The 19,434-nt window shown below is 41.3% G+C and overlaps 2 protein-coding genes across 2 annotated transcripts; both read right to left on the bottom strand.

Annotated features, from left to right (window-relative positions):
* Positions 1 to 559: 559 nt before the first annotated feature.
* On the bottom strand, positions 560 to 18,152 carry LOC143766620 (uncharacterized). The gene is made up of 8 exons (XM_077254427.1): positions 17,818 to 18,152; positions 17,374 to 17,522; positions 17,065 to 17,244; positions 16,858 to 16,981; positions 16,677 to 16,774; positions 16,039 to 16,129; positions 10,779 to 11,822; positions 560 to 1,704 (listed from the first exon to the last, which is right to left on the bottom strand). Exons 2-8 carry the CDS (start codon positions 17,449 to 17,451, stop codon positions 1,175 to 1,177), a joined length of 2,145 nt encoding a protein of 714 aa, XP_077110542.1. The 5' UTR covers positions 17,452 to 17,522; positions 17,818 to 18,152; the 3' UTR covers positions 560 to 1,174.
* Positions 1,945 to 9,152, bottom strand: LOC143766615 (gastrula zinc finger protein XlCGF66.1-like). The gene is made up of 6 exons (XM_077254422.1): positions 8,486 to 9,152; positions 8,177 to 8,356; positions 7,965 to 8,076; positions 7,786 to 7,881; positions 5,416 to 5,506; positions 1,945 to 2,076 (listed from the first exon to the last, which is right to left on the bottom strand). The coding sequence occupies exons 1-4, from the start codon at positions 8,561 to 8,563 to the stop codon at positions 7,817 to 7,819; spliced, it is 435 nt and encodes a 144-aa protein (XP_077110537.1). The 5' UTR covers positions 8,564 to 9,152; the 3' UTR covers positions 1,945 to 2,076; positions 5,416 to 5,506; positions 7,786 to 7,816.
* Positions 18,153 to 19,434: the final 1,282 nt, after the last annotated feature.

Raw genomic sequence — 19,434 nt, 5'->3', positions numbered from 1 at the left:
TGGTGGCACCTGTTTTTTTTTTTTTTTATCACCCCTGATTATATACTATGGCCAGCCAATCACAGTAATGCCACTACCAAGATGGCTTTGGTATTACACTGACTGGCAGGCAATCCCTGCATGTTTATTGGCTGTGTAACAGACACCAAACATGTAAAGTGGGGATTCGAACTTCAGATCTGAGCAATGGCTAATGCTCACCGAGTATTTCCAAGAACCCAGATACTCAGGTGATATCCAAGTATCACCAAACATGTTTGCTCATCCCTAGTAATTATTCTCAATTGATTATACGACTATCTTATGTTTTTGTGCAATTTGTCAATAACATATGGAGTGTCTCCTAGTCTGAGTTATTTTTGATGGTCAACAAAATATGATTTTCTGGTAATTTATTTTTCACACTCTACAATAGGTATGATAATGGTTTTTCTCTGTGTGGGATTTTTGATGTTTAAAGGGGATGTCCACTACTTGGACAATCCCTTCTTACTGGAAAAGGAAAGATTGATCCAGCTTCTACTCTACAAATCCAAGACATGATTAAAATGATGAATTCTTTATTTTTTCCAAGTTAAAATATAATCATATCAAACGGTCTTTTTTTCTTTCTTGGTTGAAACATGTAGGAAAAATGTATTTAAAAATCATATGGAACATAAGGAAATGACTAATAGAATACCAAATGCGTTTCAAAATCAAGTGCGTTCTTAAACTTGTTTCACTGTCTCCACTTTTGGACATATCAAACAATAAGAGTAAGTCAGGGAGCAGCGGTGGCTGTGGCTTCCTGTTGATGGTCAATACATCCGAATTAAGAAATAGTGAAGCCAGCGCTGATTTTCTAACAACCTCACATGAGCTCCGGGAACGTGAGTGCCAAGAACACTGGACCACCACTGGCACGGAAAGAGAGTATGAATATTTTTATTTGAAATAGGCCAAACATGAGGAATGACCAGGGGTTGAACTAGTAATGGACAACCCCTTTAAGAAATACATTTTTTTGTTAAAGCATTTCCAACTTTCTTTACATAAAAAAGACTTCACCCAACTTTGTGGCTTTTCTGATGTTAAAGAGTTAATTTTACTGTAAAACATTTAATGCATGCTGAACATGAAAAAGGCTTCTCCCCTGTGTGAATTCTTTGGTGACTAGGAGGATATGATTTCTTTACAAAACATTTCCATATTCTGAACATGAAAAAGGTTTCTCTGTGTGGGTTCTCAGTTGGCGGGTCAAGATACGCTTGTGAGTTCTCTGGTGCCTAACCAAAGCTGATGTCTGGTTAAAACATTTCCCACATTCTGAACATGAAAAAGGCTTCTCCCCTGTGTGAGTTCTCTGATGTTGGATAAGATTTGTTTTCTCTGTAAAACTTTTTCCACATTCTGAACATAAAAAAGGTTTCTCCCCTCTGTGGGTTCTCTGGTGGTTAACAAAATGTGATTTCTGTATAAAACATTTCCCACATTCTGAACAAGAAAAAGGCTTCTCCCCTGTGTGAGTTCTCCGGTGCTTAACCAAATCTGATTTCTGTGTAAAACATTTCCCACATTCTGAACATGAAAAAGGCTTCTCTCCTGTGTGAGTTCTCTGATGTTGGATAAGATTTGTTTTCTTTGTAAAACTTTTTCCACATTCTGAACATGAAAAAGTTTTCTCCCCTGTGTGAGTTCTCTGGTGCGTAACAAGAAGTGATTCGAGTTTAAAACATTTTTCACACTTGGAACAAGAAAATCTATTCTCCATTGTGTGAATTCTTGGATGTGTAAGAAAAGACTTTTCGATGGGAAAACGGTTTCCATATTCTGAACATGAAAATGGCTTCCTTGATTTAGGAGTATTTCCGCTTTTAATGCTTATTTTGTGACTCTGATTTTCCTTAGTTGTTGTTAATGAATCAGAAGACAGGACCTGATTCAAAGGATCAGATGAGAGATCTTTGCTGTGAAGGGATGATGGTATATCTTGAGTAATGGCATTAACTTCAATTGTATCCAGTAGGATCCCAAAATCATCTGATTTAAAAAGTGAAGATGTCAGCTGTTCCTCTGATCTCCTGGTACAGACATCTGCCAAGATATAAACCAATTATTATTTTTGAATAAAATATATTTGAATGTCATTTAATATTTCTACTTGAACTGTCTGTAAAAATGGCAAGTTATGTAAAAATATTGAATTCTTGACCAAGACAATGACATCTCACAGTCTAATAGAAAATCTCATAGGATGAACCAGTGGAGCGGGGTGTTCAAATGTTTGTTCATTCTGCCTCCCAAATATGGAATAAAAAGCCACAAATAAATGTTATGTTGACGAACATAATACCAATAAACACTTCTATTCATCTAACAAAAAACAAGTCCCCACTCAAGTCCATCATCTGTCAGTGGAAAAACAGAGCTTTCCACAATATTAGTGGCTCAAAGACTCTTGGAAAGCAACATGGCTTCCATTAACCAATTCAGCAATAACCACTCTGCCAAAGTCAATCTTCCCCCTCGCTTCTGAGCCATTCAATGTGCCCAAACCACATGTATTTGGCATTACTATAGTAAGAAGAACCCACTTAATTTACAGTGTGTGTGTCTCCGGGAGCACAATCAGGGCACTATGTGTTGGGTAATAAAATGGCATATTTACAATTTGTTTTCTCCCACATCCACTGTGTGCCAATTTCCGTTAAGTGCCTGTAGAATCAAAAATAGTAACTACTCCAATAGATTATTTCTCTGAGGGCTATAATTTTCAAAATGGAGTCATTTTATGGGGATGCCCACAGCTCTGATTTTCTGAAAATGTGTCATATTAGGGCTTCTGCAGATGGTGTGTCACTTCTCTTCTGGAATCTGCTCCCATGACGTCACCAGGCATATCCTTATTCATATGGCAGGCTGGGCTTGTAATGGAGTAGACATTAGTACCAGAAGCTCTGGACAAAATAGGCTCGATTCATCCACTTAGATTAGGGTGCTTGGGACAAGTAGTACCATCCAGTCTGGCAGTATGGGTGGCCAGGTGGCCACAAACACTGCTCCTAATACATTTTTTCTGCAAGCTGTTCCAGTAAGATATGGGTTCAAATAGCTAAATAGCACACTTTCCCTTCTCAACTCTGAAATGCGCCCAGACAGTAATATACAACCGCATATAGGGTATTGTCAGATACAAGAGAAGTTGTAAAATAATTAGTGAGGTCCATCTGTTTGCTATTATCCTTTGTGAAAGTGAAAAATGGGCTTATATTTTGTGAAGAATTCTAAAATTATAACCAGGTAAAGTGACACACGGCAGATTTGAAAAATGGGCACTGATTAGGAATACAAAACTGGCTGCAGGATCTGGTTATCAGAGTATTTTGGGAACTAACTACTGTAGTCAAAAACTGTGACTATAGGCAATAACATCTACTGAAGTCATCAAACTCAACAATCTATATTGGTAAAAAATAAGTAACTAGTGGTGAAAACTCTCTGGACTAGTTACAGTATGGGGTTTGTTGATTATTGGCAATTTAAACTATCTTAAGGACCAATATTTTCTGTCAAATGAATTTCAAGAAGAAATATTAGATGGTCAAAGATAAAAGTAGAGAAAGTATTAGTGCCCCCATTTCAGGAGAGATTGTGCAGTAATCTGAATTCCTTAGGATTGAAAACAGAATGTAATTTATGACGTGGAGTGAATCCATGAAACCAGGGCTGGAGTCATGCAGGCTTCTGCAGGCATAAATAAATACGGGAGAAAATAGCAGGCGCATGCGCAGTGTTCCCGCTGAGATCAGCCAGCCGGCACCCGGAAACAATAAGAAATTTTTCCTATTGTTTAATTTTGATCACTGTGATAGGGTCTATCACAGTAATCAAAATAAAAAAAAATTGTAAACCAACCCCCCCTTTATCAACCCCTTAGGTAAAAATAATAATAATAAAAAAAAATGTATTTCAATTTTCTTATTAGAGTTAGGGCTAAAGTTAGGGTTAGGGCTAAATTTAGGGTTGGGCTAGGGTTATGTTGGGATTAGTGTTAGGGTTGTGTTGGGGCTAGGGTTAGAGATAGAATTGGGGGTTTCCACTGCTTAGGTACATCAGGGGGTCTCCAAACGCAAGATGGCGCCACCATTGATTACAGTCAATTTAGAGTTCAAAAAGTCAAACGGTGCTCCCTCCCTTCTAAGCCCTGCCGTGCACCCAAACAATGGCTTTTTCCCCACATATGGGGTATGTGAGAGAAATTGCACAACAAATTTTGTGGTCCAATTTCTCCTGATACCCTTGTGAAAATTAAAAAAAAAATTATAATTATCACCACATGAAGTGACACATGTCAGATTTGAAAAATGGCCCTGATTAGGAGCACAAAACTGGCTGCAGGAAATGGTTATCAGAGTATTAGGGACACCAACTACTGTAGTAAAAAACTGTGACTATAGACAATAACACTTCTAAAGAAATGATCAAATTCAATAATCTTCATCAGTAAAAAATGAGAAACTAGTGGTGAAACCTATCTGGGGTAATTACAGAATGAGGCTCGGTGGTTTTTCAAGAAGAAATATTAGATAGTCAAAGACAAGAGTAGAGAAAGTATTAGTGCTCCCCATTTCAGGAGAGATTGTGCAGTAATCTGAATTCCTTAGGATTGAAAACAGAATGGAATTTATGATGTGGAGTGAATCCATGAAACCAGGGCTCGGTCATGCTAACACATTCTGCAGGCGTGAATAAATGTATATTACAGCCATCAGCCACGCACAGCTTAGAGATATATCATGGGACAGGTGTAATGTCTTTTATGTAGTTTATCACAATTCTTCTTGAAGTTAGTTGGTTTTAAAAGAAATTGAAAAGTCAGGATAAAGGGAAACTGCTGTTCTTGTCCAGAAATTCACACTTGGCCTCACTGCACATTTAATGTTGGCGATCATAAAAGTGAAGTTTGGCCAGAAAGACTGGACCTGGTCTTGTAGGGACCATATGAGCACATTCAGCAGCACAGAAGGGAGAGTAGGGAGATTCATCCAATAAGATATCAGGGATCTAGGAAGCCAACATCATCATTACCCTCTGCTTTCTCTTACAGACCCATATTTTTTTCACGTGATTTTTTAACCTGCCAGCACATTCTGCGTATGAGGTTATTTGTCTTCATAGTTTACAGATCTGGGCAGCTAACGGTCAGTCTTCTAATTTCAGGGGGTATGTGGATCCTTCAGGTTGTAAGTTCTATAGAAAAGGGTTTTTAATGCCCAAAGTTATTTGAACAGTTTTGGATTGAGGAGAATGTTGTGGTGTAAAGGCAAAATGGTGAACATGGTAATACGGCCGGACTACACCACCGATAAAGCAGCCACAGCCGGTGACTGAGAAGAATCTGTGACTTCTCTGCATTTAGTGGTCACTACTCACCTGGGGAGTCATATGTAGGAATCTCCTCTTTACACTGCTCATCACGCCTCACATATGTCTCTGTAGTATTAATATGGGTCAGATCTTCAACCTGAAACAAATATTGTAAAAGTCACAGACAGATGGAGAAGTCACATCTATGATCAGGGAGAATTTACATCTTTTGTGGATTATCTGAATAGCACCAACAACATGGGGATGTCTTTTACCCATAATTTTGGGGGTTCCAAATTGGAGTTTTTGGACGTATTGGTGGATGTTCCAGAAGGTAGGGTGTGTACTTCTGTCTTTCGTAACCCCACGGCTGTGAATTCTGTGTTACATTACAATAGCTTTCACCCTAATCACACAGAAAAATCAGTACCCTTTAGTCAGCTATTGAGATTGCGCAGGGTCAATAACACACAGAGGGGCTTTGAACAACAATCAAAAGAACTATACCAAAGATTACAAGAGAGAGGGTACCCAGATAGGCTATTACAGTCAACTTTGAAGAGCGCTAGCCAGCACTCTCGATGCCAGAAAGTCCGGCCATAATTCACAAGATCGGCGGTTTACTTTTTGCTTCTAATTTGGCCCCATGGATCAGGAAATTAGATCCGTTATTAGAAAACATTGGCATGTGTTAGAGAGGGATAAAGATCTGGTGGGAAGGGCTGTCGGGGGACCATTAATTTCCAATAGGCGCAGTACGCGTATTAGAGACGTTATTGTCCATAATCGCGTTACAAAAGGAAAAGAGAAAACCACTTGGTTAGAACAAGCAGCTCCTAAAGGTAACTTTCGGTGTGGCGACTGCCAGTTCTGTCAATTTCACATTCCTGGGCAAGTGATGACTATTGGCCCAATAACACACACAGTACAGCAATTCATTTCTTGTAAAACCGAATATGTTGTGTATGTGGTCTTCTGCCCATGCAAGAGGTTCTACATCGGGAAAACAATACGTAAGATGTATGTTCGGTTCAGAGAACATTGTAAGTCTATTCTTTATGGCAAGGGGGCACCGAGACTTATTGCACATGTCAGAGAATCACATGGAGGTAATTCTGGAGTCCTGACATTTGCAGGAATTGAAAGAGTTAAATTACCAATACAGGGAGGTGATCTGCACAGATTATTATTAAGACAGGAGGCCAAATGGACCATGCGTACTTGCGCAACAGGTCCTGCTGGTCTAAATGACAGGATAGACATGTCGGTCTTGCTATGAAATATCGTACTCGGCTGAGTGATTACACATATAGGCCTTTTATTGGATTGTGTTAGAAGATATTAGCCTACAATTTATGCCATTACTGATGAGTAGTCTCATGAGTAGTTGAATTTTGCATAAGTCTATCAGGATATAAATATCTCTGTGTATGCAAGTCCTTTGGTGTTCTATGAGATTCTGCTTTATTTGTATGACGCTCAGTAACTTCATTTTATATATGTAGATGTCTCGTTTGTATTGCACTTATTTTTTCTGATGTGTTAAAGTGTGTAGATTCACATTTTTGTAGATCTGAACCATGTTCTTTATATTGATTTGTTTATTGCTGTTATCTTTTGTGAATCGTGCTTTCATTTCATTGCTTTTAAGTGTTTTTATTTCCACACTATGCACCTAGTCATGCCTGATTGATTGATGACGCGGGTGGAGTCTGTGTATACTCACCTATTTCTTCCAGCATCACTTCCTTCAGACATGGACCCGTAGAAGCACTGTGTCAAGCGCGAAACGGCCATCGTCTCCTCCTGCGCACTCCTTTCACTGCCCTGCTCCCCCGTGCCGTGAAGATTTGTATGTATACTTGCTTCTGAATAAAGGAACCTTTGACCCCAGGACCAGTGAGTGCTGCGGTATTCTATTTCATGATTTACATCTATGATCAGCTCTAATCCTGCCATCTCCACCGTTCTCATTATAAAAGTATAAAACATATAATAAGCAGGAAGGAGGGACAGGGGAGTCTTCATGTGGGTAGTATCCAGCTGGAATCCAAGCAAGTTTGCTAGCATGTGTCTGGTGGGTGTCTATCCTGCTGGTGCATTCAGCAAATGTAGGAAAAGGAAAGGATATGTTTCCAGCGCACCGACCAGTAAAAAAGAAAAAAGTTTATTTGGACATGATTAAAAATAAAACAATAAAAACAACCTGATGCGTTTCTGGCGCAAAGGTGCGCCCTTAGTCAGGTTGTTTTATTGTTTTATTTTTAATCATGTCCAAATAAACTATTTTCATTATAACTGGTCGGTGTACCGGAAACATATCCTTTCCATTTTCAAAACATATAATACTGGTGGATAAAACAAGACTGAGCACAAGACCTTCACAGCTGTCTATACATCATAGGGGAGATCTCATTACACCTTCTCTCCATCTACCTGATGATCCTGAGGAACATTGGGATCTTTCTTATTTACAGTCCTGTGGAAGAGGACGGGGACATCTCTCTGGTGTTGTCCTCTTACTGGATAGATCTGGAGGAAACACATACAGGGACTGAATTCATTCTGTACATAAAGATAATTATAGGCCGTGTGTATTTAGTCCTGTCTATTACCTGGTGATGTGAGGGGCTGGGGAACCTCCATCATGACGTCCTTGTGTCCTTCTAAATACTCCCACTCCTCCATGGAGAAATAGACAGCGACATCCTGACACCTTATAGGAACCTGACACATACAATGATACCATCATCCCCCCAATCCCATCATCCCCCCAATCCCTTCATAGTGTTCCTGTATAATGTCCCAGCATTCCCAGCAGTGTCACCTCTCCAGTCAGCAGCTCAATCATCTTGTAGGTGAGTTCTAGGATCTTCTGGTCATTGATGTCCTCCTGTATCAGGGGGTGAGGTGGAGACTCCGTGATTGAGGGATGGGGAAGACCCCTGAGCCCAGACACAGGGTCCTGACAGCGCTCACTAGAGGTCTTCTTCACCACTGTGTAATCCTGGTTATGGAGAGACACATTAATAAATCTCACTGCACACATTTCCAGAGTCCTCACCTCTCCAGTTCTGTCCATCTGTTATTCCCATAGATAAGAATTATGTAATGTGACGTCATCAGAATCTCTCACCTCTCCAGTAAGCCGGAAGAGGATCTCTAGGGTGAGGTGTAATATCCTCTCCGCCATCTTGTCTCTGTCCATATCCATCCTTGAGGTAAATCAGGAAAATTCTCTTATATAGAAGATCTTCACTGAGAGGATCCGATATTGTAGGGACCTGAATCAGAAGAAGATGAGCCGATGTAACATCATAAGAATCCTGTGTAATAATACAATTACTGGATGTAATAAAGGAAACATATGAGGAGATTTATTATTTTACAGTATTTAGTTTTCTTCTTTACATCCAGTAATAAAACCTATATATTTAGGCCACAGACAACAAGCAGTTTCTCCCTCGGAGTCGGCAGCTGAATACGTTCCTCATAGACTCATCTTCCATAACGCTAATTGTCGCCTCATTTCCCGACCCTGGAATCGGCATTAGTAATACTGCAGGAGATATTCATTACACGTGACAGGAGAAATAACGACTCCATGATGAGGACGACATCTCCATCTCCTACTGCGGCTCTAGGAACAGATCTGTCCAGAGTCGGTCACTGACTCCATCCCCACCGGCCTCTATATGGAGGTTTCCCGACAATACTGTGTAGAGACCCCGTACTATGAGAGTAATACATGTTTCCTTGGTTCCCGTCTTTCATAGTTGGGTCGTTTGTATCTATCAGCGGAAAAGGAAAAAACCATTGTGATTCTTATAAGGAGACAACACAAAACCCCCTAAATATAACATTATATAACAACCCCACAATCTGTGACTCTTCAGGGTAAATCGCTCTCTCACCATTGGATTAGAGCTGATACTATGGAGCTAAAGGGACTAAACAGACTTTCTGTCACCTCCATAAAGGGGCACTTTTCTGTGTTTGTCAGAACTGTCCGAGGATAACTAGAGGTGATAGTTTCCCCCCAATTAGAAGGGACACCTGTGGATATTGGGGTCTTTACCTGCTACAGTTCTGGTGTGTGGAGCCTCTACCTGCAGAGCCGCACAGGACCTGTGATGAGGTCACAGGAGGGGAGGAGTCAGGGGTCACATGATCAGGGGCCTCAGTGTATGCAGGACTCTGCTGTGCTGGTTGTCATGGTGCTGGATGAGGGGAAGTTTATGTGTGGGGTCAGGAGGGGTTTACAGTGTGGATGTAGCAGAGCCGTGTGTGTATGAGGTGGACGGAGCGGAGCCGTGTGTGTACGAGGTGTACGGAGCGGAGCCGTGTGTGTACGAGGTGTACGGAGCGGAGCCGTGTGTGTATGAGGTGTCTGGAGCAGACCGTATATAACAGAAGTACTGGGTGTACGCTGCGCACAGAGCGGAGCCGTGTGTGAGGCTTCGGGTATATAGGCCGCAGTGCAGACACTTGCTGAGTGTGAGGAGCGAGTGGAGTGGGATCCCAGTGATAAGAGAATCTCCGCTGCTCCCTCCATTGATGCCGTACACGGTGCGCAGCAATGATAAATGTGATGTGATTTTCTAGTAATTTATTTTTCACACTCTACATTAGGTATGATAATGGTTTCTCCATGTGTGGGATTTTTGATGTTTAAAGGGGATGTCCACTACTTGGACAATCCCTTCTCACTGGAAAAGGAAAGATTGATCCAATCCAAGACATGATTAAAATGATGAATTCTTTATTTTTTCAAAGTTAAAATATAATCATATCAAAAGGTCTTTTTTTCTTTCTTGGTTGAAACATGTAGGAAAAATGTATTTAAAAATCATATGGAACATAAGAAAATGACTAATAGAATACCAAATGCGTTTCAAAATCAAGTGCGTTCTTAAACTTGTTTCACTGTCTCCACTTTTGGACATATCAAACAATAAGAGTAAGTCAGGGAGCAGCGGTGGCCGTGGCTTCCTGTTGATGGTTAATACATCCGACTTAAGAAATAGCGAAGCCAGCGCTGATTTTCTAACAACCTCACATGAGCTCCGGGAACGTGAGTGCCAAGAACATTGGACCACCACTGGCACGGAAAGAGAGTATGAATATTTTTATTTGAAATAGGCCAAACATGAGGAAAAAGCATTTCCAACTTTCTTTACATGAAAAAGACTTCACCCAACTTTGTGACTTTTCTGATGTTAAAGAGTTGATTTTACTGTAAAACATTTAATACATGCTGAACTTGAAAAAGGCTTCTCCCCTGTGTGAATTCTTTGGTGACTAGGAGGATATGATTTCTTTACAAAACATTTCCATATTCTGAACATGAAAAAGGTTTCTCTGTGTGGGTTCTCAGTTGGCGGTCAGGATACGCTTGTGAGTTCTCTGGTGCCTAACCAAAGCTGATGTCTGGTTAAAACATTTCCCACATTCTGAACATGAAAAAGGCTTCTCCCCTGTGTGAGTTCTGTGATGTTGGATAAGATTTGTTTTCTCTGTAAAACTTTTTCCACATTCTGAACATAAAAAAGGTTTCTCCCCTCTGTGGGTTCTCTGGTGGTTAACAAAATGTGATTTCTGTATAAAACATTTCCCACATTCTGAACAAGAAAAAGGCTTCTCCCCTGTGTGAGTTCTCCGGTGCTTAACCAAATCTGATTTCTGTGTATAACATTTCCCACATTCTGAACAAGAAAAAGGCTTCTCCCCTGTGTGAATTCTCTGGTGCTTAACCAAAATTGATTTCTGTGTAAAACATTTCCCACATTCTGAACAAGAAAAAGGCTTCTCCCCTGTGTGAATTCTCTGGTGCTTAACCAAAATTGATTTCAGTGTATAACATTTCCCACATTCTGAACAAGAAAAAGGCTTCTCCCCTGTGTGAGTTCTCCGGTGCTTAACCAAATCTGATTTCTGTGTAAAACATTTCCCACATTCTGAACATGAAAAAGGCTTCTCTCCTGTGTGAGTTCTCTGATGTTGGATAAGATTTGTTTTCTTTGTAAAACTTTTTCCACATTCTGAACATGACAAAGTCTTCTCCCCTGTGTGAGTTCTCTGGTGCGTAACAAGAAGCGATTCGAGTTTAAAACATTTTTCACACTTGGAACATGAAAATCTATTCTCCATTGTGTGAATTCTTGGATGTGTAAGAAAAGACTTTTCGATGGGAAAACGGTTTCCATATTCTGAACATGAAAATGGCTTCCTAGATTTAGGAGTATTTCCGCTTTTAATGCTTATTTTGTGACTCTGATTTTCCTTAGTTTTCGTTAATGAATCAGAAGACAGGACCTGATTCAAAGGATCAGATGAGAGATCTTTGCTGTGAAGGGATGATGGTATATCTTGAGTAATGGCATTAACTTCAATTGTATCCAGTGGGATCCCAAAATCATCCGATTTAAAAAGTGAAGATGTCAGCTGTTTCTCTGATCTCCTGGTACAGACATCTGCCAAGATATAAACCAATTATTATTTTTGAATAAAATATATTTGAATGTCATTTAATATTTCTACTTGAACTGTCTGTAAAAATGGCAAGTTATGTAAAAATATTGAATTCTTGACCAAGACAATGACATCTCACAGTCTAATAGAAAATCTCATAGGATGAACCAGTGGAGCGGGGTGTTCAACTGTTTGTTCATTCTGCCTCCCAAAAAATGGAATAAAAAGCCACAAATAAATGTTATGTTGACGAACATAATACCAATAAACACTTCTATTCATCTAACAAAAAACAAGTCCCCATATGAACGCACGGTATATCAGAATAGAGGGTGCCCGGGCAAATTTGAAAAAATCTGGGGTAGGTGGAATTCTTCCCATCTTACTCTGTAGACTTGTCGTGGAGCGGGGATATCGCGTGGAGGCCAGACGCGAGGTACGGCGGCGAATTAGTAGTTAGAGTAGATACAGTTCGAATTCAAGTGTTCTGGTTTTTTCAGTTTTTTCTATTTACATAATTTCATGTGTTACTATCGATCCAACAGCTTTAATAATCATAACGTTGGTTATAGACGACAGCTGTATTTTATTTCAAGCTTAATAATACGCAGTTTATATGTACCACATCTTATGTTCGATAATCTTGGATGCAAAATGTTTGCAACACTACTATTTTGTTGTTAATAAACGAATTTAAAAAAAAAAAAAGTCCCCACTCAAGTCCATCATCTGTCAGTGGAAAAACAGAGGTTTCCACAATATTAGTGGCTCAAAGACTCTTGGAAAGCAACATGGCTTCCATTAACAAATTCAGCAATAACCACTCTGCCAAAGTCAAACTTCCCCCTCGCTTCTGAGCCATTCAATGTGCCCAAACCACATGTATTTGGCATTACTATAGTAAGAAGAACCCACTTAATTTACAGTGTGTGTGTCTCCGGGAGCACAATCAGGGCACTATGTGTTGGGTAATAAAATGGCATATTTACAATTTGTTTTCTCCCACATCCACTGTGTGCCAATTTCCGTTAAGTGCCTGTGGAATCAAAAATAGTCACTACTCCAATAGATTATTTCTCTGAGGGTTATAATTTTCAAAATGGAGTCATTTTATGGGGATGCCCACAGCTTTGATTTTCTGAAAATGTGTCATATTAGGGCTTCTGCAGATGGTGTGTCACTTCTCTTCTGGAATCTGCTCCCATGACGTCACCAGGCATATCCTTATTCATATGGCAGGCTGGGCTTGTAATGGAGTAGACATTAGTACCAGAAGCTCTGAACAAAATAGGCTCGATTCATCCACTTAGATTAGGGTGCTTGGGACAAGTAGTACCATCCAGTCTGGCACTATGGGTGTATGTGCTGTCCAGCTGAAGTAATCTGCTCCCTGATTCAGCCAATTGGATAGCACCATATTCTACGAAACCTCGAAGCATATTGAAGGAAGCGGCCAGATACAGCCTTGCTCTCCTCTAGTTCAGTCCTCTATGCTCAGCTCACAGCTTGTGTATTGGTTTCCTGTTGTGATCACAGCCCGCTTATTGACTACTCTTGCATCTTCTGATTTTGTATTTTCTCTGCCTTACTGGTTCTGACCCGGCTACCTGACTATTGTTCTTCATTTCGCACCACTGAACAGCAGGCAACACTGTGGCCCAAGCCTGGGAGATCTCTATGCAAGTCCAGATCCATGTAGTGGTGTTAAAAAGTGATGAGCAAGACAATCCCTGGGATCAGGAAAATCGAGACGATAGCGTTAAGCCTGTTCGTGGTGGCCATCTTTTGAGCTGCCAGGTGGCCATAAACACTGCTCCTAATACATTTTTTCTGCAAGCTGTTACAGTAAGATATGGGTTCAAATAGCTAAATGGCACGCTTTCCCTTCTCAACTCTGAAATGCGCCCAGACAGTAATATACAACCGCATATAGGGTATTGTCAGATACAAGAGAAGTTGTAAAAAGATACAAGAGAAGTTGTAAAATAATTAGTGAGGTCCATCTGTTTGCTATTATCCTTTGTGAAAGTGAAAAAATGTGGGCTTATATTTTGTGAAGAATTCTAAAATTATAACCAGGTAAAGTGACACATTGCAGATTTGAAAAATGGGCACTGATTAGGAATAGAAAACTGGCTGCAGGATCTGGTTATCAGAGTATTTTGGGAACTAACTAATGTAGTCAAAAACTGTGACTATAGGCAATAACATCTACTGAAGTCATCAAACTCAACAATCTACATTGGTAAAAAATAAGTAACTAGTGGTGAAAACTCTCTGGACTAGTTACAGTATGGGGTTTGTTGATTATTGGCAATTTAAACTATCTTAAGGACCAATATTTTCTGTCAAATGAGTTTCAAGAAGAAATATTAGATGGTCAAAGATAAAAGTAGAGAAAGTATTAGTGCTCCCCATTTCAGGAGAGATTGTGCAGTAATCTGAATTCCTTAGGATTGAAAACAGAATGTAATTTATGACGTGGAGTGAATCCATGAAACCAGGGCTGGAGTCATGCAGGCTTCTGCAGGCATAAATAAATACGGGAGAAAATGGCAGGCGCATGCGCAGTGTTCCCGCTGAGATCAGCCAGCCGGCACCCAGCAACAATAAGAAATTTTTCCTATTGTTTAATTTTGATCACTGTGATAGGGTCTATCACAGTGATCAAAATAAAAAAAAAAAATTGTAAACCAACCCCCCTTTATCAACCACTTAGGTAAAAATAATAAAATTAAAAAAAAAAAAATGTATTTCCATTTTCTTATTAGAGTTAGGGCTAAATTTAGGGTTGGGCTAGGGTTATGTTGAAATTATGGTTAGGGTTGGGATTAGTGTTAGGGTTGTGTTGGGGCTAGGGTTGGAGATAGAATTGGGGGTTTCCACTGCTTAGGTACATCAGGGGGTCTCCAAACGCAAGATGGCGCCACCATTGATTCCAGTCAATTTTGAGTTCAAAAAGTCAAACGGTGCTCCCTCCCTTCTAAGCCCTGCCGTGCACCCAAACAATGGCTTTTTCCCACATATGGGGTATGTGGGAGAAATTGCACAACAAATTTTGTGGTCCAATTTCTCCTGATACCCTTGTGAAAATAAAAAAAATAAATTATAATTATCACCACATGAAGTGACACACGTCAGATTTGAAAAATGGCCCTGATTAGGAGCACAAAACTGGCTGCGGGAAATGGTTATCAGAGTATTAGGGACACCAACTACTGTAGTAAAAAACTGTGACTATAGACAATAACACTTCTAAAGAAATGATCAAATTCAATAATCTTCATCAGTAAAAGATGAGAAACTAGTGGTGAAACCTATCTGGGGTAATTACAGAATGAGGCTCGGTGGTTCTTCAAGAAGAAATATTAGATAGTCAAAGACAAGAGTAGAGAAAGTATTAGTGCCCCCATTTCAGGAGAGATTGTGCAGTAATCTGAATTCCTTAGGAATGAAAACATAATGGAATTTATGACGTGGGGTGAATCCATGAAACCAGGGCTCGGTCATGCTAACACATTCTGCAGGCGTGAATAAATGTATATTACAGCCATCAGCCGCGCACAGCTTAGAGATATATCATGGCACAGGTGTAATGTCTTTTATGTAGTTTATCACAATTTTTCTTGAAGTCAGTTGGTTTTAAAAGAAATTGAAAAGTCAGGATAAAGGGAAACTGCTGTTATTGTCCAGAAATTCACACTTGGCCTCACTGCACATTTAATGTTGGCGATCATAAAAGTGAAGTTTGGCCAGAAAGACTGGACCTGGTCTTGTAGGGACCATATGAGCACATTCAGCAGCACAGAAGGGGGAGAAGGTGGATTCATCCAATAAGATATCAGGGATCTAGGAAGCCAACATCATCATTACCCTCTGCTTTCTCTTACAGACCCATATTTTTTTCACGTGATTTTTTAACCTGCCAGCACATTCTGCGTATGAGGTTATTTGTCTTTATAGCTTACAGATCTGGGCAGCTAACGGTCAGTCTTCTAATTTCAGGGGGTATGTGGATCCTTCAGGTTGTAAGTTCTATAGAAAAGGGTTTTTAATGCCCAAAGTTATTTGAACAGTTTTGGATTGAGGAGAATGTTGTGGTCTAGAGGCAAAATGGTGAACATGGTAATACGGCCGGACAACACCACCGATAAAGCAGCCACAGCCAGTGACTGAGAAGAATCTGTGACTTCTCTGCATTTAGTGATCACTACTCACCTGGGTAGTCATATGTAGGAGTCTCCTCTTTACACCGCTCATCACCCCTCACATATGTCTCTGTAGTATTAATATGGGTCAGATCTTCAACCTGAAACAAATATTGTAAGAGTCACAGACAGATGGAGAAGTCACATCTATGATCAGCTCTAATCCTGCCATCTCCACCGTTCTCATTATAAAAGTATAAAACATATAATAAGCAGGAAGGAGGGACAGGGGAGTCTTCATGTGGGTAGTATCCAGCTGGAATCCAAGCGAGTTTGCTAGCATGTGTCTGGTGGGTGCCTATCTTGCTGGTGCATTCAGCAAATGTAGAAAATGGAAAGGATATGTTTCCAGCGCACCGACCAGTAAAAATGAAAAAGTTTATTTGGACATGATTAAAAATAAAACAATAAAAACAACCTGATGCGTTTCTGGCGCAAAGGTGCGTCCTTAGTCAGGTTGTTTTATTGTTTTATTTTTAATCATGTCCAAATAAACTATTTTCATTATAACTGGTCGGTGTACCGGAAACATATCCTTTCCATTTTCAAAACATATAATACTGGTGGATAAAACAAGACTGAGCACAAGACCTTCACAGCCGTCTATACATCATAGGGGAGATCTCATTACACCTTCTCTCCATCTACCTGATGATCCTGAGGAACATTGGGATCTTCTTGTTTACAGTCCTGTGGAAGAAGAGGACGGGGACATCTCTCTGGTGTTGTCCTCTTACTGGATAGATCTGGAGGAAACACACACAGAGACTGAATTCATTCTTTACATAGAGATAATTATAGGCCGTATGTATTTAGTCCTGTCTATTACCTGGTGATGTGAGAGGCTGGGGAACCTCCATCATGACGTCCTTGTACAGATCTTTGTGTCCTTCTAAATACTCCCACTCCTCCATGGAGAAATAGACGGCGACATCCTGACACCTTATAGGAACCTGACACATACAATGATACCGTCATCCCCCCGATCCCTTCATAGCGTTACTGTATAATATCCCAGCATTCCCAGCAGTGTCACCTCTCCAGTCAGCAGCTCAATCATCTTGTAGGTGAGTTCTAGGATCTTCTGGTCATTGATGTCTTCATGTATCAGGGGGTGAGGGGGAGACTCCGTGATTGAGGGATGGGGAAGACCCCTGAGCCCAGACACAGGGTCCTGACAGCGCTCACTAGAGGTCTTCTTCACCACTGTGTAATCCTGGTTATGGAGAGACACATTAATAAATCTCACTACAGACATTTCCAGAGTCCTCACCTCTCCAGTTCTGTCCATCTGTTATTCCCATAGATAAGAATGATGCAATGTGACGTCATCAGAATCTCTCACCTCTCCAGTAAGCCGGAAGAGGATCTCTAGGGTGAGGTGTAATATCCTCTCCGCCATCTTGTCTCTGTCCATATCCATCTTTGATGGGTAAATCAGGAAATTCTCTTCTATAGAAGATCTTCACTGAGAGGCTCCGATATTGTAGAGACCTGAATGAGAAGAAGATGAGCCGATGTAACATCATAAGAATCCTGTGTAATAATACAATTACTGGAGATAATAAGGGAAACATATGAGGAGATTTATTATTTTACAGTATTTAGTTTCCTTCTTTCCATCTACTAATAAATCCTATATATTTCGGCCACAGACAACAAGCAGTTTCCCCCTCGGAGTCGGCAGCTGAATACGTTCCTCATAGACTCATCTTCCATAACGCTAATTCTCGCCTCATTTCCCGACCCTGGAATCGGCATTAGTAATACTGCAGGAGATATTCATTACACGTGACAGGAGAAATAACGACTCCATGATGAGGACGACATCTCCATCTCCTACTGCGGCTCTAGGAACAGATCTGTCCAGAGTCGGTCACTGACTCCATCCCCACCGGCCTCTATATGGAGGTTTCCCGACAATACTGTGTGGAGACCCCGTACTATGAGAGTAATACAGGTTTCCTTGGTTCCCGTCTTTCATAGTCGTTTGTATCTATCAGCGGAAAAGGAACAAAACCATTGTGATTCTTATAAGGAGACAACACAAACCCCCTAAATATAACATTTTATAACAACTCCACAATCTGTGACTCTTCAGGGTAAATCGCTCTCTCACCATTGGATTAGAGCTGATACTATGGAGCTAAAGTGACTAAACCGACTTTCTGTCACCTCCATAAAGGGGCACTTTTCTGTGTTTGTCAGAACTGTCCGAGGATAACTAGAGGTGATAGTTTCCCCCCAATTAGAAGGAACACCTGTGGATATTGGGGTCTTTACCTGCTACAGTTCTGGTGTGTGGAGCCTCAACCTGCAGAGCCGCACAGGACCTGTGATGAGGTCACAGGAGGGGAGGAGTCAGGGGTCACATGATCAGGGGCCTCAGTGTATGCAGGACTCTGCTGTGCTGGTTGTCATGGTGCTGGATGAGGGGAAGTTTATGTGTGGGGTCAGGAGGGGTTTGCAGTGTGAATGTAGCAGAGCCGTGTGTGTACGAGGTGTACGGAGCGGAGCCGTGTGTGTATACGAGGTGTACGGAGCGGAGCCGTGTGTGTACGAGGTGTACGGAGCAGAGCCGTGTGTGTACGAGGTGTACGGAGCGGAGCCGTGTGTGTACGAGGTGTACGGAGCAGAGCCGTGTGTGTACGAGGTGTACGGAGCAGAGCCGTGTGTGTACGAGGTGTATGGAGCGGAGCCGTGTGTGTGCGAGGTGTATGGAGCGGAGCCGTGTGTGTACGAGGTGTACGGAGCGGAGCCGCGTGTCTACGATGTGTATGGAGCGGAGCCGTGCGTGTACAAGGTGTACGGAGCGGAGCCGTGTGTGTACGAGGTGTACGGAGCAGACCGTATATAACAGAAGTACTGGGTGTACGCTGCGCACAGAGCGGAGCCGTGTGTGAGGCTTCGGGTATATAGGCCGCAGTGCAGACACTTGCTGAGTGTGAGGAGTGGAGTAGGATCCCAGTGATAAGAGAATCTCCGCTGCTCCCTCCATTGATGCCGTACACTGTGCGCAGCAATGATAAATGTGATCGTTTTCCTTGGATCAGAACATCATGACGTTTCGGTGTAATGACCTTTCACAGACACTCGCTGGATGGGGGCGCTGTGGGCAGGAATATCTTATAGGACGCTGCACAATTTATAAAGCAATTTCTGGAGAATGAGGCGACCCCCAGAATGTGGCAGGAGATATCGCTTCCGCGGCTTCGGAGGGAAGAATCACTGTTTGGTTCTTGGATTGTACATTTGTCTGGAATAATGCGCAGCTGCCAGAACAGCGACCCTCCCACCCCAAAGTGACTCCATTACAGATCGACAGTCCTCAGGGAATCCATCTGGGTGTGGGGGGCATGTTCTTCCCACCATTACGTCATAGATCTTCATATTTCTGGTCGTGTTA

This window comes from Ranitomeya variabilis, chromosome 4 (genome assembly GCF_051348905.1).
Source record: "Ranitomeya variabilis isolate aRanVar5 chromosome 4, aRanVar5.hap1, whole genome shotgun sequence".
Classification (NCBI taxonomy): domain Eukaryota; kingdom Metazoa; phylum Chordata; class Amphibia; order Anura; family Dendrobatidae; genus Ranitomeya; species Ranitomeya variabilis.
The sequence above is the reverse complement of the archived record's forward strand: the minus strand, read 5'-3'. Positions and strand labels throughout refer to the sequence as shown.